This window comes from Schistocerca piceifrons, chromosome 9, assembly GCF_021461385.2.
Source record: "Schistocerca piceifrons isolate TAMUIC-IGC-003096 chromosome 9, iqSchPice1.1, whole genome shotgun sequence".
In the NCBI taxonomy this organism is placed as follows: domain Eukaryota; kingdom Metazoa; phylum Arthropoda; class Insecta; order Orthoptera; family Acrididae; genus Schistocerca; species Schistocerca piceifrons.
In genome coordinates, this window is record NC_060146.1 from 160,144,318 (window position 1) to 160,168,582 (window position 24,265).

General features: G+C 39.5%; 1 protein-coding gene across 1 annotated transcript in view; it reads left to right on the forward strand.

Annotated features, from left to right (window-relative positions):
- Positions 1–24,265, forward strand: part of LOC124717037 (uncharacterized protein CG43867) — a 594,156-nt gene that overhangs the window by 467,303 nt on the left and 102,588 nt on the right. The window contains exons 10-14 of the mRNA XM_047243692.1: positions 8,855–9,080; positions 13,293–13,666; positions 15,766–15,930; positions 21,176–21,337; positions 22,712–22,891. Coding sequence (XP_047099648.1) covers positions 8,855–9,080; positions 13,293–13,666; positions 15,766–15,930; positions 21,176–21,337; positions 22,712–22,891 — 1,107 coding nt within the window. The remainder of the gene's footprint in view (positions 1–8,854; positions 9,081–13,292; positions 13,667–15,765; positions 15,931–21,175; positions 21,338–22,711; positions 22,892–24,265) is intronic.

Consider the following 24,265-nt stretch of genomic DNA (forward strand, 5'->3'; position numbering starts at 1 on the left):
TGATAATCACTTGGCGCCAGGTCTGGGCTGTAAGGTGGATGGTTGATAACGTCCCACTTGAAGGACTCAAGAAGGGCCGTTGTTCTGCGAGCAGAGTGAGGACGGGCGTTATCGTGCAAAAAAACGATACCGGAAGTCAGCATACCACGGCGTTTGTTCTGTATAGCCCGTCGTAACTTTTTTATTGTTTCACAGTACACATCTTGATTAATGGTCGTACCACGTTCCATGAATTCAACCAACAACACCCCTTTGGCATCCCAAAACACCGTTGCCATCAGTTTTCTGGCAGAAAAATCTTGCGAGGCTTTTCTTGGTTTGGTAGGCGAATTTGAATGTGCCCACATCTTTGATTGTTCTTTTGTCTCAGGGTTCACGTACTTAATCCAGGTTTCGTCACCGGTCACGATTCTGTTTAACAATGGTTCTCCTTCGTCCTCATAAGGTGACAGAAAGTCTAATGCAGAGGCCATTCTTTGAGTTTTGTGGTGGTCGGTAAGAATTTTGGGCACTCATCGTGCACAGAACTTATGGTAACCCAATCTTGCTGTCACTATCTCGTACAAGAGAGTCTTAGAAATCTGTGGAAAACCAGTAGACAACTCCAACATTGAGAAACGTCGATTTTCACGAACTTTTGCATCAACTGTCTGAACGAGTTCGTCAGTCACCAATGATGGTCTACCACTCCTCTCTTCATCATGAACGTTTTCTCGTCCACTTTTAAATAAACGTACCCATTCACGGACAACTCCTTAACTCATAACTCTTGGTCTGTACACGGCACAAAGCTCATGATGAATAGCTGCTGCAGAATATCCTTTGGCTGTAAAAAACCTTATGACAGCACGCACTTCACATTTGGCGGGGTTTTCTATTGCAGCACACATTTCAAACTGCCACAAAAACTAAACTAGCGCAGGTACGACGTTCACTCGACCACGGCTTGATGCCGACTGACCTGTTGAGTGCGTGAACGCACAGATGGCGTCGCTACTCCCCCCACAACCCGCACTGTGACCAATCGGAGGTTACTTTCTGAACCGCCCTCGTACTTTCTTTTGAGCAGTGAATACCTTTTGCCCAAGTGTTGAGTTGCCCCAGAATATTATCCCGTATGACATCAGAGAGTGGAAGTATGCAAAGTATGTTGGCTTACTAATTTCTACATCCTCAAAATTGGCAATTATTCTGATTGCAAAAGTTGCTGAACCTAGTCGCTTTAGGAGATCCAAAATACGAATTTTCCAATTAAGATTCTCATCTATGTGTACACCCAAAAACTTTGTATGCTCTACCGTGGCTACTGACTTCTTTTGATGTGTTATGTTTATTGAAGGAATTATACTTTTTGCAGCAGAAAATTGGATGTACTGTGTTTTTTCACAGTTCAGAGCAATCCCATTTGCAGAAAACCAATCAATAACTTTTCCAGAGACCTTATTTGTATCATTTTCTATCGGACTTTCTTTTACTGGATTAATAATTATGCTTGTATCATCAGCAAACAGTGTCAGTTCAGCATCTTGTTTCACATAAGAAGGGAGGTCATTCACATATATCAAGAACAGGAGGGGACCCATGATCGAACCTTGTGGAACACCTAATGTAATTTCACCCCAGTTAGATGAAGTGGCAAACTCCTTTGAATCACTTGAAGCATATAAAGAGACTTTTTGCTTCATGTTCTGTAGATATGACTTAAACCACTCATATGCTGTTCCATTTATACCATAGAGTTGTAATTTCTCTAACATAATGTCATGGTTTGCATAATCAGATTCTTTGGATAAGTCACAGAATATTCCTACTGGTGACATTTTACTATTAAAGACTCTGTTATGTGGACAGTGAAATTGTATATTGCTGTAATACAATACAATGAACAGAAGGGAGATTGCTACTAGAATCACTATCATCAGATCATGATTATCGTTACAGCAGTGACTCGGTATACTCTCCCTCCCTCCCAAACACTGCAAACCTATAATGCATGGCCATGATCCAACACATTGACAATGAAAATCTTGCTTACTGAGCTAATGCTGTTACATTATTAATAATTTTGTGTATAGTCTTTTTTGTTCCATGGCTGACTTTGAGCAGGAATACAATGCACTTTTTGCAGAAATGTATATGATAATCAATGTAAAAGAAAACTTAAAATGCAGGAAATGTTGTAACATGGAATCACTTATGGTAGGAAAGCACTGTATTTAGAGAATAGGACTGCTGTTGGGACTGACAAAAATGAATGTAAAAATTGGGAAAACAAAATACGGCGACATTAAAATTGGGTTTTACTGTAGATACTTATTCAGCATGAAACATACAACAATTCTATATTGATTCTCCACTATATGTTTTGAGAGTAAGGCTGTATTCACTATGGCACAGACAACAGTCTTCAGACATCATTGCCAGAGGTTGTCTGATAACATTGTCTGACAGCTTGGTCACACTGTGTTCAATCTCCTTCATCAGTTTATAGCAGGGTTAAGAAGGCTAGGTTATGTTGGAATCTATTCTATGTACAAGTAGGTTTAGTTTTAGCCCCAGGAATTGGGTGGATATCACACCATCTCTGTGCTTGGTGACAAGTGCTATAATATGGATTTTAAACATTGGAAAATCCAGATGGAGTGTAACAATGTTATGGAAAGGATAATAGCTACCCACCATTCAGCAGAGATGCTGAGTTGGAGATATGCACAACAAGACTATTAGAAACTGAGCTTCTGGCCAATGATTGTCTCTTCCATCATGCATTGCTGCTCTCAGTCTGGCCTCAGCAGCCTGAGACTGTGGTCATGTGATATGTGTGTGAGTTGAATTGGCGCGCGCGCATGTGTGTGTGTGTGTGTGTGTGTGTGTGTGTGTGTTGTCTTCTTTTGACAAAGGCCTTGTTGGCCTAAAGCCCTCCTTCTGACAGTCTTTTTGTTGTGCTCATCTGCAACTCAACTTCTCCGGTGTATGGTGAGCAGCAACTATCCTTTTCGTAATAAAGAGGTTTGTACTATTGAAAAGATGCCAAGTACATATGAATGAGCTATAGCTTTCTCTAAAAGAATGTGGCAAGTTCTGTACACTCTGTTCTCCATTATTAGAATCACCATACAACTTTTACAAATTTACAAAATGAAGGGACAAACATTGTATTACCTCCGCAAGATGATTCATAACGATCTTGGAAGAGCAAGATTACAAACACTGATTTGCTGAGTTTTCTTTGAAGTCGTGCAGACATATGTCAATTAACCTCCAATGACTGTCATTCAGCATACTCATGAAAGATAAACGAAGTGTAGAATAAGATATTCTGACCACTTAAAGAACTGAAAAGTGGAAACACATAAGTACATCACATTTGCAAACCAAGTCATCTAACAGAATCACCAACCTGCTGGCATATAAATGCCAATAAGCAGTAATAATAATTTTACACAGCTAATTTAAGGAGGTGGGACCTGGATAAACTGAAAGAACCAGAGGTTTTACAGAGTTTCAGGGAGAGCATAAGGGAACAATTGACAGGAATGGGGGAAAGAAATACAGTAGAAGAAGAATGGGTAGCTCTGAGGGATGAAGTAGTGAAGGCAGCAGACGATCAAGTAGGTAAAAAGGCGAGGGCTAATAGAAATCCTTGGGTAACAGAAGAAATATTGAATTTAATTAATGAAAGGAGAAAATATAAAAATGCAGTAAATGAAGCAGGCAAAAAGGAATACAAACATCTCAAAAATGAGATCGACAGGAAGTGCAAAATGGCTAAGCAGGGATGGCTAGAGGACAAATGTAAGGATGTAGAGGCTTGTCTCACTAGGGGTAAGATAGATACTGCCTACAGGAAAATTAAAGAGACCTTTGGAGAGAAGAGGACCACTTGTATGAATATCAAGAGCTCAGATGGCTACTCAGTTCTAAGCAAAGAAGGGAAGGCAGAAAGGTGGAAGGAGTATATAGAGGGTTTATACAAGGGTGATGTACTTGAGGAAAATGTTATGGAAATGGAGGAGGATGTAGATGAAGACGAAATGGGAGATAAGATACTGCATGAAGAGTTTGACAGAGCACTGAAAGACCTGAGTCGAAACAAGGCCCCGGGAGTAGACAACATTCCATTAGAACTACTGATGGCCTTGGGAGAGCCAGTCGTGACAAAACTCTACCATCTGGTGAGCAAGATGTATGAGACAGACAAAATACCCTCAGACTTCAAGAAGAATATAATAATTCCAATCCCAAAGAAAGCAGGTGTTGACAGATGTGAAAATTACCAAACTATCAGTTTAATAAGTCACAGCTGCAAAATACTATCGCGAATTCTTTACAGACGAATGGAAAAACTGGTAGAAGCGGACCTCATGGAAGATCAGTTTGGATTCCGTAGAAATGTTGGAACACGTGAGGCAATACTGACCTTATGACTTATCTTAGAAGAAAGATTAAGAGAAGGCAAACCTACGTTTCTAGTATTTGTAGACTTAGAGAAAGCTTTTGACAATGTTAACTGGAATACTCTCTTTCAAATTCTGAAGGTGGTAGGTATAAAATACAGGGAGCAAAAGGCTATTTACAATTTGTACAGAAATCAGATGGCAGTTATAAGAGTCGAGGGGCATGAAAGGGAAGCAGTGGTTGGGAAAGGAGTGAGACAGGGTTGTAGCCTCTCCCCAATGTTATTCACTCTGTATATTGAGCAAGCAGTAAAGGAAACAAAAGAAAAATTCGGAGTAGGTATTAAAATTCATGGAGAAGAAGTAAAAACTTTGAGGTTCGCCGATGACATTGTAATTCTGTCAGAGACAGCAAAGGTCTTGGAAGAGCAGTTGAACGGAATGGACAGTGTCTTGAAAGGAGTATATAAGATGAACATCAACAAAAACAAAATGAGGATAATGGAATGTAGTCAAATTAAATCGGGTGATACTGAGGGAATTTGATTAGGAAATGAGACACTTAAAGTAGTAAAGTAGTTTTGCTATTTAGGGAGTAAAATAACTGATGATGGTCAAAGTAGAGAGGATATAAAATGTAGACTGGCAATGGCAAGGAAGTCGTTTCTGAAGAAGAGAAATTTGTTAACATCGAGTATAGATTTAAGTGTCAGGAAGTCGTTTCTGAAAGTATTTGTATGGAGTGTAGCCATGTATGGAAGTGAAATATGGACGATAACTAGTTTGGACAAGAAGAGAATAGAAGCTTTCGAAATGTTGTGCTACAGAAGAATGCTGAAGATAAGGTGGGTAGATCACGTAACTAATGAGGAGGTATTGAATAGGATTGGGGGGAAGAGAAGTTTGTGGCACAACTTGACTAGAAGAAGGGATCGGTTGGTAGGACATGTTTTGAGGCATCAAGGGATCACAAATTTAGCATTGAAGGGCAGCGTGGAGGGTAAAAATCGTAGAGGGAGACCAAGAGATGAATACACTAAACAGATTCAGAAGGGTGTAGGTTGCAGTAGGTACTGGGAGATGAAGAAGCTTGCACAGGATAGAGTAGCATGGAAGCTGCATCAAACCAGTCTCAGGACTGAAGACCACAACAACAACAAATGTCCACCTAACAAAATCCAAAAAAGATCCATTACAGTAGCTTTAACAATAGGTACTCCTTCCTTCTCAATGGAACAAATTTTTTGAAGTTAAAATTTATTCCTAAAATTTCTGATACAGAATTTGCCCATTTGTGGTTTGCAAGAAACCTCCAATTTAGTTTCTTAAACTGCAAACTATATCCCGATTATATTTGTCAGCCTGAGGATGCCGCAAACCTCTTCTTTGCCTAAAACTGAGCAGGGTGGGACAGTGGTTAGCACAATGGTCTCGCATATGGGAGGGCGATGCTTCAAACCCATCATCCTGTTTAGGTTTTCTGTGACTTCCCTAAATTGCTTCAGGCAAATGCTGCTGTGGTTCCTTTGAAAGAACACGGCTGATTTCCTTCCCTATCCTTCCCTAATCTGAGCTTGTGCTCCGACTCTAATGACTCCATTGTTGACAGGATGTTGAACACTATCTCCTCCTCCTCCTCCTACTCCTCCTTAACTAAACTTATCAGTTTCTCACAATCAGTGTTTCATGTTGTGTCAGCCAATATGACTGAGGAAAACAAACTGATTTGAATTTTACCAATTGTCATCCGAAGTGTATACATTCAGCCAATGATCTCAGCATGTAGTGGCATACTCATTAGAAAAGATCAGACATCTTTGGCCCACATTGATAAATGGCGGAAGCCACCGAGACCTGTGCCACTGTGACCACAGTCTAACATTCTCATTATGTGGCAGCCGGTGTCCAAACAAACATCACAAGTACTTCAGTTTTTCAGAGTAGCAGTCAAAAAACAAATCAATAATAAGACCCATCGGGAGGTTTCAACACTGCCGTCCTTTTTGCAGGTAAGCTCTTACTGGAGTTGGTATGCCGTTGCCTTTCTCTGACCTCTAAATTGACTCTCCCGCCCGAATTACAATTTGACCTACAGTTTAACCTGCACTCCAAACCATGTTGCATTTCCGTGTTTTTCACATTAACAAAAATTGCCAGAAGTGAAAGAAGTGAGAAGTGACAGATAATAATCTGAATGAAATCTTCACTCTGCAGCAGAGTGTAAGCTGATATGAAACTTCCTGGCAGATTAAAACTGTGTGCCAGACCAAGACTTGAACTTGGGTCATTTTCCTTTCTTCGAGTGGTGCTAGCCTTGCAGGGTTCACAGCAGAGCTTCTGTGAAGATTGGAATGTAGTAGATGAGGCATTGGTGGAAATAAAGCTATGAGAATGGGTCATGAGTCATGCTTGGGTATCTCAGTTCGTAGAGCACTTGCCCACGAACTGCAAAGGTTCCAAGTTTTAGTCTGTCTGGCATTAGTTTTAATCTGCTGGGAGGTTTCATGACAGATAATATTGAGGGGGTCACATCAGAGACCTATGAATCTGTGGTCTGGCACTCCACATCTCAGCCACCAGGCCAGGTAAACTTAAAAGGTAAAAAAGTCCTTATCCCATATCCAAATTTCCAACTCATGTTCCACTGTTCTTTCCCATCACACAATTACCCATTTGTCAGAGGCATTCCATTATTGTTGTACAGTTGAAAACCTGTGCCTATTCCTTCATCATTTCTTCAGCTAGCACAATGGTAAGTTGTGCAGTCTTACATCCAAATGAGCAGCAGTAAGGTAAAATAAACAGTGAGGAAGGTGGGAAAAAATTTATGAACCATCTAAGACAATTACTCAGATTCCAAGCGAGCAGTACAATCACACAAAGAGGCACTTGTCTACAAGATGATTAGTAATGGAATAAGTGTTTGGCTGGGATCTGATACAGCTGTGGTGTTTAATGCTTCTAGTGGGTCGTTACTGTGAGGTAACACTTGTATGCGGCAACAGAGTGATATAATGAATATTTATTTTATTATTGTTTAATGAAAGAATGATTTAGCTCATATAATGTAAGTTTATTGTATCATTGTTTCATTAAAATAAGATTAAACTGTAATTTTGCTCATACATGTTTAACTTGGCAACATAGAGACAGCTATTCTTGATATGTGCACAAAGTATGCCATGCGCCTGCTTCTGTTATTAAAAAACGATGCACTTGCTCGAGTGTTATGGCTGCTACTTGTAAAAATCTAACTACTTTTGATTGACAGTCTGAACACATTGCTCCGGCTGCTATGGCCAAGCGGTTCTAGGCGCTTCAGTCCGGAACCGCACTGCTGCTATGGTCGCAGGTTCGAATCATGCCTCGGGCATGGATATGTGTGATGTACTTAGGTTAGTTACATTTAAGTAGTTCTAAGTCTAGGGGACTGATGACCTCAGATGTTGTCCCAAAGTGCTTAGAGCCATTTGAACCACTTTGAACACATTGCAATATAACAAGAGCAATGACACCCAAAATGCGTAACTGTGAGTTAACATTGAATTGCTGTCTGTCATATGCTGAATAATACTAGTAATTGATTTAACAACCTCCACCTCAATAAAGTCCATAAAATAGACAATGTTAAAAACTTGATCTGTGATACCATACAGAACTGCATCACAAGTAGATTGTGTACAGAACATTGTATCCTTTCTAAACGTCTTCAGCTTCCACAACGAGTTTTCATTCTGCAGTGGAGTGCGTACAGAGTTGAAACTTCTCGGTAGATCAAAACTGTGTGCCATGCTGGGACTCGAACACAGAACCTTTCATCTTTTGTGGGCAAGGGCTTACTCATGACCTGTCCTCAAAGCTTTATTTCTGCCAATACCTCATCTCCTGTATTCCAGATTTCACAGGCCAAGACTCAAACCCAAAACCTAGTCTTTTGCGGACAAAAGTTTTAGTGACAGAGCTGTCCGGCCCAACTTACATTCCATCCTCACAGCTTTATTTTTGCCAATACCTACATTCCAAACTTTGTAGACCTCCTGATTGCCTTTCTGAACTACCACTTGTTGAACAAAGCATACTGTGGACAAACGGTCTAGCCGCAGCGTATGAGAATGTGTTCAGAATGAATTTTCACTCGCGAGCACAGTGTGCACTGATTTTCTGGTCAAAAGGCAGCAGGTTTCAGGTTTGATTCCTAGTTGGCACGCAGTTTCAATCTGTCTGGAAGTTTCATAGTTTACTTTAATTTATTCCATACCTCCAAATTTCTGACATACATTTGAGGCCACTGACCCCTGATAAAATGAAATATTACCTACCTGGCAGTCCTAGAAGACGTTGCCTCACTTCCTGATGGTGGGATGCTGAACCATGATGTTCCACCCCACCCCCATCCCCTTCTTTGATTCCTACACTAAACAAACTCGTGTCACTGACACACCCTCTCGTCCATACAGCGTGCCAGCCAAATTCGATCGGTGCCGTTTACTGGCGACTCGTCGGACGATTCATCAGACGGTGAGGGTGGTGACGGTGCAGGACACAGCACGCGGGCAACCAACAGCAGCAGTGGTGACACGGACACATCGCTGTCCAGCCCCTCCAAAAGTCTCAAGACGACGTCCAGCCTTTCGCCGGCAAAGCGCTCCTCCTCCGGCTCCCCGTCCAAGAGCATGAAGAGAGGTGAGGCGACAGCAGAGCAGTCTTATCCTGCACCATCTACTCTTCTTCTTACCTATTATAAAATGTGTGGTAAAATTGCACTGATTGACAAATTCAGACTTTTTCTTCATCAGGATGAATCTAGATCATTTGGGGCTGCTAAACTGAGAAGTGCAACTAAATGTTCGTTATAATAAATGAAAAGCACCAGTTTCCTCTTGTTCTACAATATTACTTTTATTGTTAACTACTTTTCGGCTTACAAGGCCATCTTTAGACATTTACTGAGTATTATCACCAAAGAAGTGGTGATAATACTCAGTAAATCTCTGAAGATGACCTTGTAAGCTGAAAAATGGTTAACAATAAAAGTAATATTGTAACTTCTTTGGTGATAATACTCACTAAATGTCTGGTGCTTTTCATTTATTATAATGATGTTCTACCAAGAACTGACGGAAGATTCTGTTAACATAAATTTTCTTTGTCACACCACATTTATGAGGAACAAAATAATAATAAAACCCAAAAATTATTCAAATATTTACATGAAACATCAAAACAATCACCATATTACTCAAAAAGCAACACATATCACAAAACAGTCATCACAGTTAGAAATAAATATTAAAACACTTGTCTTGTTCACCAAAATAGTTTTGTTTTTGCTGTATTTTGTAGTTATTGATGGAAACATAAGTGATTTATGACATCTGCGAGGCAGCATTATAGGCCTTCCACCACCTGCCTGCAGGTTGTGGAAGTTTCTACTATGTCTCTCTGTGCTTGCCAAACTCTATCTTGGCCAGCAAGGTCATTGGATCTGCCCCATATCTCTTCCCATTTGAGAATGTTTGGAGCATTTTGGGCAGGGTCCTCCAACGAGTTCAGGATTTTGATGATCGAACACATGAATTGGACAGAATTTGCCATGGTATACCTCAGGAGGACATCCAACAACTCTATCAATCAATGCCAAGCCAAGTAACTGCTTCCGTAAAGGCCAGAGGTGGACCGATGTGTTATTGACTTGCTCAGTCTGTGAACCTCTTTCTCTTGTATATATCATCCAGTTTCTCTGAAATTTTAATCATTTGTTTGTATGTCGGCCTCACATCTACCAATTTCCATTCCATTTGGCTAATTCCCTCATGGTACATTGCTGTTTTTTTCCTCAGTTGCAATAAAAAATAAAGCTGGCTTTCGGTGTAGATTATATGTGGAAACTTATGAAGAATGAAATCGTAAAGGGTTGAAATAATATATTGTCTACAAATTATTAGTGTAAAAGAAGTACAGGAGGATGTAAGAAAGTCTGGAATTAGTAGAGAAGATGTGGTAAACAGTGGTTCGATGTTAAGGCAGTGAGAGCAGTGGATCAATCTGTTGAGAAAGTGGTTAGAACAACAAGCATATTGTCAGAAAAGTTACTTAAAGCACACATCACATCCAGTTCTTGGAATGTGGATTCAGAGTGATTTAGAGGGTAATAGCCATGCAAAACTAACTGAAAGGAAAGCGAATGCCAGACTGAGATTTATTAGAGAAATCCTCAGGAAAATTAGCCCACTCACTAAAAGGTAACTTAAGAAAATTGTTGCTCAACTGATACTTGAGTATTTTTTGGCAGTCTGGAACCAGCGTCAGGAAGGATTGATAGAGGAAGTAGAGGAGATCCAAAGAACAACAGACCATTTCATCTGAGATTTGCTCAGCAACAGCAAAATCATTATCGGAAAGCTCAGCCAACTCTGGTGGTAGGTGCTGCAAGAGAGCCATTGCTCATCACGATGTTGTTTACTATTAAAATTTTGAGAATGTACATTCGTAGAAGACTTGACCAATATATTGCTTCTTGCAGAAAGGCCATTAAGACAAGACTGGAGAGATCTGAGCTGAAACGGAGTCTTGTTGACAACTTTCTGCAAACTGTTCAGGATTGGAACAGGAAAAATGGGGAGCAGGGACAGTGGTACACAACGCACCCTCTGCCACACACTATAAGGTGACTTACAGTATAATGATGTATAGGTCAATGAAAACAAGTGAGCAAGAGTGAATCAGAGAATGAAGAAGCATGGGCAAGAGAGGAAATAATTTAAGAATGAAGGCAACCTGTGTAACTGTAGGTTATAGGTGGCTTAAACACAAAAAGTTTGGTTGTAGAACATAGTTTTCAACTGTACTGTTACTAAATGTGTTTATGTATGAAAATAAACAGTTTTGGTAGTTGCTAGCTGAAAACTTTGCTTCCATTATGTCATAAAGACTGCAGCTTTGAGCACAGTGCACTCCACTACAATGTCGAAAAACTTCAAAATACAAAAGAGTAAGAATTAGGGTAGCTACAAGGTTTTTTAAATTGTCTACTGCATTATACCTTTTACTGTCAGGCCATGAAGTTGACAGTGATTTTGGATGTACACTGTAATGGAATCCAATTGTGTCTTTACATTAATTAATTTGCAAGATGACCCAAGTATAATATCATCACTTATTAGGAATGAACATATTTTACTTAACTCTGATGCAGGATAAACTTGACCAAGGTTGTTGACACAATTAGTAACTAGTCATACTTTTCTTATTATGAGTCTTTTTTTTTCAGTGGGAAAGCATCATTGCAAATATCTTCACAGTTAGTTTTTTCTGTCAAATATCAACTCAGACAAAACCCAGTGATACATTTTATACAATCCAGTACTCAATCAGTTATGGCACTCAAATACTGTCCAACCAAACACTGTTTTCAACAGTTACACATGCATGAGCTATTTGTGAAATATTTAGTGGTACAAAACCACATTCCATAGTCAACAAGCTTAAGTACAAGTAAATCAATTAATTTACAAAGAATTATCAACATTTAGGGTATTTTTGAGTGATTAAATTTCAGTCTTAATGTTTGAAAGTTCAGCGATATGAAGAGAATAGATAACTGTTCATGATGTTGAGGAGATATTGAGTGCCAAACAGGCACATTGAAAATAGACTGGTAGATGTTATTTAGCTGTTGGACTAAGTCCTCCTCCTTCTTCTCTTCATTAAGATTTACCATGTTTTATGTACAGCCCTTACTGTCATTCAATATCAGCAGTCTGTATTTTATTTGACATTATAGGTGGTTGCCCTTCCTGGCACTGCAGATGTCAAGATAACCTCAGGCAGGGCATGATTAGTCTGTGACTTGTGTAATTTTTGTTTGTTTGTGTGATTGTATTTTAATTGTTGCATATCATATTTTGTGAGGCAGAATGTGAGGATCAGCCCAACATTGGTCTAAATGAGCATGGAAAACTGCCTAAAAATTATACTTGGGCTGGATGGTGACCCAGCCATGATCATTAATACACCTCATGTATTTGATCATGGCCCAGATCACTTTGCAATCTCACAAGGAAGTGACTGCACACTATGCTTTACAAGCAAGAGATGGTGGATTTAATCTGATAGCTTTTCTTAATGTGCCTCAACACTTCCTCTGTCCTGTGAATAGCAATCTATCCATTTCATATTGTTCTTATTCCATCCCTAATTTTCCATTGTTTGTTTGAAAGTACAACTGTTTGTAAATGTTGAAAAATAAATAATGCTAAATACTTGTCAAAAAGTAACTAATACTAATTTTTTAAAATCTAACTTCATTCCAAATTTAGTGTTAACATTTTCATGAGGATTTTGTTTCTCTACACCTTAGGGGGTCACAGCTTGAAGGGGTCGACAGGAGAAAGTGCTAACCCTTGATTTAGTAAGGATTAGACTGATCACAGTTTCTGTTGCATTTTCAAATGCATCACATGCTGGTAACAAGTAGTTCCATATGTGCAGCCAGAAAGTGCTTTTTGCTCTATAAATTGTTTTGCCTTTGAATCTAACTGAATGTATAACCTGTGGTACCTCAGAATACACTCTTGTGCCTTAGTACTTCTTTTGTAGACCACTTCAGTTATGTAAAAATGAATTTTCAAATAACATTTTTATTATTTCTGAAAGTTGTTCTGAAGTTATTGAAACAGTGAGTGCCTTTTATTTACAAGAAACTGTTAATGAAATGTAAACTGTCGTAAGAGCTGATGTTAACACAAAATAAATATAAATTATACAGAAATCTTTCAATTACAGTTCATTGTGGTAAATGAAGCATCTTTTGTTAGTAAATTGATCTAAGTACGAAAAAATACACACGGTGTCAGGTTATTAGATTACAACACAAAGTGTTCCATTGTAAAATAGCTGAAGTGCACTCGACCGAGCTCGCCATGCCGACAGACACGTCGTTTGAGTCCGGCATGTCAGACGACTACGCGATACCACCCGATGCCATGTCGGGCGACTCTTCTGCCGACTCGTCACTGGCTGGCCTGCTGCACCACCACCACCATCACCACCACCACCGGTCGTCGACGGCATGTACGGATGGCGGGGCGGTGCCCGCGGCCAATGCTACTGCCCCCAGACCTCCCGGGACGGTGCCAGCCACGGGGACAAGGACAGAATCTTCCCTTGAGAAGTGCGGACACCTTGCAAAGCTGGGTGGCAAGCTGAAGACCTGGCGAAAGCGCTGGTTCCTGCTGAGGAATGGTGTCCTCACTTACTGGAAGTCACAGGTCAGTGAACACGGTGGCAGATCATTTATTCACTTTCATCAGACAGTAACAATATGACCAGGGAATATACATACTATAGGGTTCAGGTTTCTCCTTAAGTTTTCAGTTAGATCCTGGGATGAGTCTAGTGGTCTATAGAAAGATCCAATTACAAATTTATAGCAAACAATCTGGCATGCAGGTTCAGTTTCTATCTCAGTGGCGTTGAGTTTCGTGTCTGCTGTGACAGGTGCATATCTCCATTTCCCATTAGCCTAGCACTTCAATACACACTTGGATTTACCACCAAAATCTCACTGTTGTCACTTTCAGGTTTTACTCAGCTGAATTGAATGGGGAGTCACCTATGCTAATAAAACTTTATACGAGATGAAGTTCTGTGGTTTTCTTATAGTGAACTATCATTTTCTAAGTTTTCTGTTTTTATAATCTATGTGTGTATTGCATTTCATGTACTGTCGCATCTGCATGCCTGTAAATTTTGTACTATTGGTTTTGGTGAGTGTCTGTTAAACTAAATAAGAGGATTAACTGGTGTCATAGTTATTGGATATAGGTTCTGCCTTTTAAGCAAAAATGCTGCTTTTTCTCTTGTTACCCAAACATATTTTGACTCTTCTGTGCCACTGTCAGTGGGTTTTGTCCATTGAAAACTTTAAAAAGTCAACATAGTGATGTAACAAAGTGAGGCCTAAGGACAGCTTTTTTTTTTTACATAATACGGTTTTGCAGGACCATCAGTATGGTGTCTTCTACTGATCGCTTGCAAAACAATATAATGTAAAATCATGGTAAGAACAAAAATGAACAAAAACTGTCTTTAGGCCTCTCTTTGTTAGATCAGTTACAGCCCAAAATATGTTCACTTTTTACAGTTTTCAGTAAACAAAACTCACTGATGACGGTACAGAGGTGCCGAAACATGTTAGGGTAATAAGAGAAAAGGAACAGTGTTTTTGCATAAAAGCAGAAAAAATACAAGAGCTGTAAATCCAAAAGATGAATGGTATCATAGTCTTTGTGGTAAAGACAACATTTTTTCTAACTGTTTGCCACATAGTAATGTACTTTATTTCCATGACAGTTTTAATATTTTTAATAACCTGTGTGCTTTCCATGTACAGCACTTCATATGTCAGCCCCCAATTACCAGGTGGCTGCTTTGAAAATGTCTTTGTGTGTTTTAGTGGAGCTAATCAGTTCTCTGTAGTTGTGTGTTATCATAATTATTAGCCTTTTGTTTACAATAAACTGCTATCCAGTCTTTCAACGTATCTTTAGTATTCTGTTGAAAGAGTTTTTGTTAAAGAATGCTTAGTGCTCTGTGATATGTTTTGGAATAATAAAGTGGCTCTTCTCTGTTGCAAAGCTGAGATAAATATCTGAACTTTTTGTTTTTTAGTCTGGGTTCTTACAGCACAAAACTCTAACAACTTTCACCATCTTTAATGGCCACAATTATACACTTTTCCACAGCTTTTCTGAGGGCTAGGGCTTGAATCACAAAAGTATTAAACTTGTAAAGGTGCAGTTGGTTTTGCCAGTTCATAGTTCTGTTGAAGAATCTAGAGGAAGTTGCAAATATATTTGCAAACAAATTTTAAAAAACAAAATAAAAAATATCCACACTTGTCTTCTGCAAACCATGTCAAATACACTAAAAAACTGTACTCTTTACCAGCAATTTTCTTTCTTTTTCATGTTTTATTTGTGAATGGAATGAGACAAAATTGACTGACATCCTTTAAGTGCCTTAAATCTCACTGATCTTCTCATAATATACTTATGTGAAAGTACGAACGAGCAACAAATGTTGTTTTCTTTCTTATGATTGATGACAGAAATGTAAGTAATGCAGAGGGTAGACACATAATGTACACCTGTAGTGAACGACCAGTAAACCATTGTAAACCAGCTCGACCTGTCTCTTAACACAACTGTTTTTGACAAATGTGAAACTGTACTGTGTCATAAGTGAAATAATGGAGAAAACAATTAATATCTAATGTTGGCGGCAATATATTAGCAAGTTTAATTTAGATGTTCAAATGAAAGCACTGTGTAACATTTTTTTGAAATACTGTTTTTTCTGTTTTCAGAATGATGTCAACAGGAAACCACAGGGTCAGATTGTCCTCGACGAAGTGTGCCGAATCACCAGGGCCGAAGGTGCGGCCACATTCGAGATTTCCACCGGGAAAAAGACGTACTACCTCACGGCCGACTCCATCGCCACCATGGAGGATTGGATCCGAGTTCTACAGGTGAGGGGGATGGCAAGTTTTGTTACAAACTAACTGGTGCGCAAGAGATAATTTCAGCTGTATGAATGGATGTAAACCATTGTGTGTCTTTGCACTGATGCTGTAAAATGAGTTTATCATGTGCACTAATGTCCAAGACAATTATTTTAGTTAATGTATTTTTTTTAGGGTAACTGATATGAGAACGCAACAAATACACTGTGCTTACAACTTTCTCACTATATTTTCTCCTACACTTTCTCTCATTGTCTGGATTAAACTATTATTATTATTATTATTATTATTATTATTATTATTTTCATCCACAACTTGTGTGCAGTTGTAGCTGTGCAACAAAAGGCATTTGATGTTTTAACACCTGGTGTGTGATTCAGACAACTACTTAAAAATGGCTACACAGCCAAAACTGTGCAGTTGTGGAGAATACAAGACCCCATTGCAACCAAATTCTCATTATATTTTTAACTGAAGCTTTTGGAACTGTTTGTTCCTTAGTCAGGTAGTAGAGAGAGGATAGGTTAGAGAGGAGGCACAGCTCACACAGATGATGTAATGACAAAGATGAAGGGGAGTTGACATTGAGAGCAGGAGATCAAAGACAGCACATTGCTAAGCATTGCACCTACTTCAGTCCAGAAATCATAGAAGTCAGAGTGAGAAGTAAAGATGAAAAGAGAGAAGTGGTTGGTTGGCAGAAGTAAGAAGTAAAGATGAATAAGAGAAAGAGGAATGAAAAATTCTTTAAACCCAAAGGAGTAAAGTTTGACTGCAGTGGAACATTTTTGCTCTAGGGAAGTTCTGGTGGAATGTGAATACTTCTAGATTAAAGGAGACCACTCACCAAAAAGCAGGAGAGTTGAGTCATTGATAGGCATACACAAGAAGAAAGAAAACTTTCTAGCTTTCAATGTAATCTATTTTTGAGCTAGAACAAAACACACACACACGCACACACACTTGTCTAGCTTCTACACAGCACCAGATAGTCGAACAGTGCCAACACCGAATATAGCGCAGTAGCCTAGGCTGCATTTGGGGGAGGGGGGAGAGTGTCAGTTGAGATGAGTAGAGGGAGAGAGAGAGAGAGAGAGACAGGAGGCAGGGGGTTGGGGATCGGGGGTTGGTGGCCAGTGGCTTGGAGGGAGGCAGCCAGTTTGTCAACTGCTGACTAGAAATGTGGGAAGGAGATGGCAGGTACACAGGCTAGGCATGTAAGATACATTTGTCGGAGCCAGTGAGTGGCGCCCATGAAATGAGGGAAATCCTACCTGAGATCCTTCCAACGACCCTCTTTCTCTCCTAAAGTGGTATTCCGCCACCCACCTGACTGACAACATCCTAGTCCAGCCGTATGCCACTCCCAGTCCCAACTCCTTGCCACAGGGGTCATACCCCAATCCACCCACCCAGCACTTCCTACTTGAGTCCTGTCATAGGCTTATCTTATCCCGTCACATGCAGGGCCACCTGTGAAAGCAGCAGTGTCATCTACTAACTCTGCTGCAAAATAGAAGAAATGTGCTACAAAAGAAACCATCAGCTCATATTTGAAGACTTGGAGTTATCACTCAAGTTTTTCAATTCTACTGGAAGCATATTTAAAATGAAACCTTCTGAACAGCACACTTCTGTTTGTACAGTGTACACACAAGTATTATCTGAGAGTGTATAGTTTTTCCATATCATGTTCACTGAATAAATGCTGCAGTTTCGTCTGAATGACTCAATACTGTCAGCAACAAATCCGTTGAATGGAATTTGTGTATAGGGCTGGCACAGTTGCTATATTTCTGACACCTCAACAACGACCTGCATGAAGTTCACAAACGGACACTGCAGATCCGCACGACCAACTTTTCTGAGCTAAGAAATTCGCTGTTAGAGCACAGGTCTGCCTCAAAATATAACAACACACAAAATTATAGAGTGAAAATAAGCAATGTAAACGAGACTACGCATTTTGGTGTCGAAAACAGTGGAGATCATTCTCATACTGAAGATAGCAACATTCAGTTTCTGCAAAAGATCATGAAAATGATACTTTCTTGAAAGTCTTCTACCTATCCTCTGTCCTAAGAATTTAAAATGTTCGACTTTACCGACAAAATCAGACAGAGGAAAGTCAGGATTAGAATAACAACAATGCTATGAAAGGAAGAGAGAGATACCATTAACTGCAGACAGGCACAATGGAAAGTTCATTGCACATTGGGCTTTCGGCCCAGCCTTCTTCAGAAAAGAAAACACACATTCACATAACCAAGAACACGTCACACACAGGTGAATGCTATCTCCAGCCACTCTGGTCAGAAAGTGAGACTTCACTGAATATTTGACCACCTTTTATTAGAATTCTATGTCAGAAACTGTATGCTGTGTGTTTTATTGCAGCTAAGTCTTAATTTGTTTCCTGTTCTCTATTGGCTAAATAATCTATATTATGTAATATATTCCATTCCTATTTACAACTATGCTAGTTTTATCTGTAACTACTATGAGTATCTAACATACGTTTGACTGGCCCTGTGATTCAGTCAAAAGCAAATGATATTGCTAAAGATATGGGCATCGAAGACTTCCGTTGTTCTGCTGGTTGGTTGTATCGGTTCCAAAAGAGACATGCAATTTCATCTGTACAAAAGTTGATGAAGAAAGTGCGAACAGCTGGTTGCATGAATTCAACTGAGTGAGGGAAAAGTATGCCTCGTGTGACGTGTTTAACATGGACGAAACTGGATTTTTCTACTATCTTTTTCCAAATCACACCCTGGGGATAAAAGGTGACAAGTGTCATGGTGGAGCATGAAGCAAACAACGTGTGACTGTTGTACTGTGCTGTAATGCTGATGGCAGTGAGAAGTTTCGTCCCTGGGCTATCGGTAAATCCAAGAAACCACATTGTTATAAAAACATAAATATAGACACTTTACCTTGTATCTACTCTCATCACAAGAAATCTTGGGTCGATGGCACATCATTTCGCAAGTAGCTTCTTCATTTCAACAGTTGAATGGTTGCTCAAAATAGACATGTTCTTCTTACATCGGACAGATGTACTGCCCATAACGTTCATGATCTGAACCTATCCAACATAAAGGTTCAGTTTTTTCCACCCAATGCCACAATCCGCCTTCAGCCTTTGGACTGAGGCACAATGTCTCTCATAAAGAGAGCTTATCGTAAGCAACTTATAAGAGCTGCAGTTCGTGCTTCTGAAAACAATAGTGCAACCCCAAATTGGAATCGCAGCAGCCTGGAACTCAGTATCGCCACATCATATAGGGAAGTGCTTTAACAGAACTTGGAGACATAGCAACACTGAAGATGTCCACGAGTTAGAAGATGCCACTTCACCTGATGAATGGACAGTTCTGCAGGACGTTGTGAACCCTGGGATTAGGTTCGAAGAATTCATTAGTGTAGATGACGATGTTGTCGTATGTGCTTCTATGTAATCAGATGTGCCAAAAGCTGTGAACGACGTGCAAGAAGGGCCATCAGAAGAAAGTGAAGAGGAAGAGAATACAGATACCATTCCACCTACCTGTCAGGAGATGTTTACAGCCTTGGACTGTTTAGAATGGTTCGCTTCAACATCCGATGTCACTGCTGGGTTTACGGATGCTATCATTACAATTGGTTGTGAAATTACAAAATATTATCGTTCCCATGAACGTCAGCAAACCATGACTGAATTTTCACCAAAAAAGTAATATACATAATTTGTGAGTACTTGGATTTTACAATCACTTTATAGTGTTATAAGTCTACAATAATGTGATTGATAGTGTAGTGTATTACACTTTAGTGTACTGCTGTACATGTATACCTATTAAAATCTGTGTTTTTCACTTAACACGAATTTTTTTAACACGAACTCCTGATTTTTTGGTTCCTTTGGATTCATGTTAACGAAGTTTTCCTGTACTTGCAAACTCACTCATTGAAAGCTGTAGGGTATCTCCCATTGATCTAGAAACATGAAATTTGGTGAGTAGCAAGCTTTTACAATAAAACTAGAGGAAAAGTATGAAAATGTTTATCTGTAATTATATCACACCAGAATTTTTTTTTTTTTTTTTTTTTTTTTTTTTTGCGTATGTTATCTGACTGTCTGTCCATCCATCTAGCTGTAGCCTAAGAAATCTTTTTCTTAGGACTGGGTTGATGTATTGAGGTCTATGATACTGTGGTAGTGCAAAATATTTAAGCTTCTAAGTCAGCACAATCAATAGCTACAATCATATATGTCACACATTTTGTTACTCACAAACTCATTCATCAAAACCTAAAGGGTACTTCCCATTCAGATGGGTTCACAAATTTTTGACAAGAAGCAGGTTTCACCTTTTCCACTCTCCTTCAATTTTTAAGTGTTTTATTTATTTTACTTCTCATTTCTCTACCTCTTCTGCCTTCTTTACAACTCTTCTGTCCTCCTGTCATCTATGGGCTGCAGCTGACACCGTGATTACCTGTATGCTATCTTTCACCTGTCTTGTTTCATCTTTGTCCTTGTAACAGATGGGATTCTCTAAACTTGGGCGGTGCGGCAACCATCCCCCAGTTCTAACCTTCTCCAGATCATAGACCCCTTTTTTTCCAAAGGAAGGAACTAACAGTTCCACGAGATAGGTATTATTTTTCTAATTTTAAATATATCTATCATCAGTGATTGGAGTTTTGCCTTCTGAAGGTAAACACTTGCAGCCAGTCTGTCTTCTTGTATTTTATGGTTCTCTCAAACAAATTTTCATTTTAGTCACATAGATAATATCAGACATAACATACAAATGTGGCAATATACTTCTGATTACCAAAATAAGTTGAGTACCTGAACCCCTTTTTCAGAGCCCAGATTAATTACAAAGTGTACCCATTCACTTTGTGAAAAGAGTCCCCAAAACTTTTCTACCACCTTCCAGGCAATTTTCAACTTATTTGAAGTTGTGATGCTAGAGTAAAACACTTGCACTGGGATGTTTGCTGTAGAATTGTAATAAGAATTTCTGTACTAATGTAATATATGATAGTTCTCAGCTATAATTCTTTATCAACATTAACACTGCACAAAGCCATGGAATTGTAAATCAGTATAGGTATATGCCTGATTAGTAATTACATCCTAGTAAACACAAATGAATTATTTCTTAATTCAGAATTAATTTACTCATTTTATTATAAAACAATAAATTTTTGAATTATACTTGTAAACTAAAAAGGGAATTAACTTATTTTGTGGCAGAATGTGCAGCGCCGCAATGCTACAAAGCTGCTCCTGGGCCGGGAAGACCAGAAGCCAACGGTGCAGGGCTGGCTGACCAAAGTGAAGAATGGACACGCCAAGCGCTGCTGGTGTGTCCTCATCGGTAAAATGTTCCTCTACTTCAAGTCACCCGGTGACACTGTGAGTTGATCCACAATTACAATTTTATATTTCCATTAGAATACTGCACACTGTCATTACTCTCTTTGAAATAATACATTCTGATCTCTCAGAACTGTGTACAAAACAAAGTTTCAGTAACCTTAATCTCTGGGCAAGTGACAACTGCAGCAAGCTCCCAATTATCTGGGTGTGGAATATTCAGTTTGCAGTTTATCTGTGGATAGTTCAACAATTTTTGGAAAAATAAATGATGCCTAAAGTATTCTGTTACAATAAAAATGAATATTTTTGTTTAGAATACACTGTCTTGCACAAGACCCACATTGTAGTAGTATAAGACAAATGAGAACTCAATCCCACTGTTGCACTTTTGTGAAATTTTTGTTTTGTTTCCCATTTTATCTTGAGTTAAGTGCAGGGGCCCTGACCTGGTAACTTTTTGCAGCCCGTTTCCTGTCGATGCATTTACCAAGCCCTTGGAGCTAAGTATCAATAATTTTCATTCCTTTTTTCCGGTCCATAAGTAATTCAGTGGGCTTTCAGAAATGATGTGTAGCATGTTTGTTAATATGGTAAACAGTAGATTCTGGTAAAAAATTCTATTTCAGATAAACCGTGTGTTATGATTACCCATGCAGTCTTGGATACACATTAATTTGGATATTTGTGTGCAGTATTTACCATCATCAGTTTATATTTTCATGTAGAATCGCAAACAATTCTTTTGAAATACGCGTTGAATTTCTGTGGCCAGGTATATTGAAGAATAAAACATTTTCAGAAATAATTTCAAAGAATTATTTTGTTACATAAATTGAAGGTGGAGGGGGGAGAAAGGAAAGGAAAGGGAGGGAACTTACAATATCAGCTGCATCAGGACTTGATGCGGAATCAGTGGCAGTGAGTGAAAATGCATGCCAGACCGGGACTCAAACCTGCGTACAAGGCAGTTGCGTTAACCATTGCGCCATCTGGACACTTGTGTTTATCGAAAATGCATGGACTATCTAAGCACGCTCCTCGGTAGACCCAGACTCCCACGTAGTGCCACCAATATGCTGTCCCTGTCCATGTCCTCCATGCTCACTAACTTTTAGATTCCCACCAGAAGCCAAACGATACTGTGCATCCACACTGAAGGTTGTGGATTCATTGTCCATCAAGATGAATCAGTTATATGAATGTGTGGTGTCTGTTCTTCCAGACATGTGCCTTCCTCTCCCCTCCACCTTCAATCTACATAATATATATCCAGCTGCAGATTCCATGTTCATATAATTATGTTGTTATGACTGTGTTATTTTGTTTGAAACAAAAGAATATCAAATTAAGAAAATGACCATTTTGAGTTGCACAGGTTTCAGAAGTGTCGCACTTTCATTCTGTTTTAAGAATCCGATGGGGCAGATCAACATGCGTGATGCCCGTGTCGAGGAGGTGGACCACGTGTCAGACTCCGACAGTGAGGATCGCGACCCCGACGGGCAGCCGGGCCCGTCCGACCTCACTGTTGGGATTTTCCCGTCGCACCAGGGACCGACGTACCTGCTCGTGCCCAGCAAGCAAGAGAAGGTTAGCTGGCACAGCAGTCAATTTTTCTGCTGTAGAAAGAAATTTGTGAAACTAATGTGGCTGTTACTGATATATTTGTGGCCTATGACCAGAATTATCCAGAAAGTAAATTTTCCATATAGCTAAAAGATAACTTCCTATTTTTTATGAGAAGCAGGTGAGTGCACATGAAAGATTTAGGATGCGACCATTGGCACATTGGGAGTGCTTGCAGTATGGCTTTTGTACATCCCAGAAATGACAGTTTGGTTCCTCCTTTCACCAGCTGTGACATTTTGAACTCACTGAACCTAGTATCAGTTGAAATTTATCATCAGCTCTGTGCAGTGTATGGTCTAAATGTTGTAAGCAAGCAGGGGGTGCATTGCCAGGACAGGCTATTTTCTAAGGGCTATAAGAATTCCAATGATGCGGCAGCGTTGTGGAGATGTGTCAGTTCTCACGGAGTCATTCACTCTGCAGCAGAGTTACAGTGTTCCTGAAACTTGCTAGAAGGTTAAAAATGTGTGCTGCATCAGGACTCAAACCATAAACCTCATCTTTTATGTATGATGCATTTACCAACTGAGCTATACAGGCGTGAGTCATGAAATAACCTAACACTTGATTCTGCATGTCCCTTTCTCTCACTTTCTCTATTTCACAGAATATTTGTAGTTTAGTGTATGGGGAAGTGCCATTGTTGACTGGCTATGAGAGAACACAGGATAACTTAGAATTTCTATTTGGTGTCGCAGCTTGCAGCAAAGCAGAGTACACAAAATGTTCGGTAGCGGCTACGATGCAAATGGTCCTCGAGGTTACCAGTGTTGTATGTAAGATAGTTTAGGCCTGACCTCTGCTGGCATTGTACACAACCGAGTTTCAAAACACCGATATTTAAAACTTGTACATTAAAGGGTCCACACACTAAAAGCAGCTGAAACTGTCTTATCTTTTGGAATTACTAGTTCCTTCCTCGAGAAGGAGAGAGGGAACAAGTTGGGCACAGTTAGAAAGGGAGGACAGGTCAGTCAGGGCCAGGATGAGAGGAATCCACATGTGTGTGAAAGGAAGGAGCTGATAATTTAACATGCTAGCTACTGTGTTGCTTTTGCTTTTATATGTATCTATTGATAGTACTGTATTGTTGTAACTCTTACTTTTCTTGCTTTTTGCTTTGGTTCTAGCTTTGGTAACATTGGAGGCAGTTAATGATAAGGTGATTCCACTGACTGTACATCTTTGTTCCATTTGTACGCACTACTTTGAAAGCTGCAGCTGTGTTTTACTTCACATACTGTATTGTATACTGAGCAGAGTCAACAGACACAGCACCATTTGGAGGTCACCTCCAGTTCTACTGACAAGGAATCGAGCTCACAAGGGGAAACC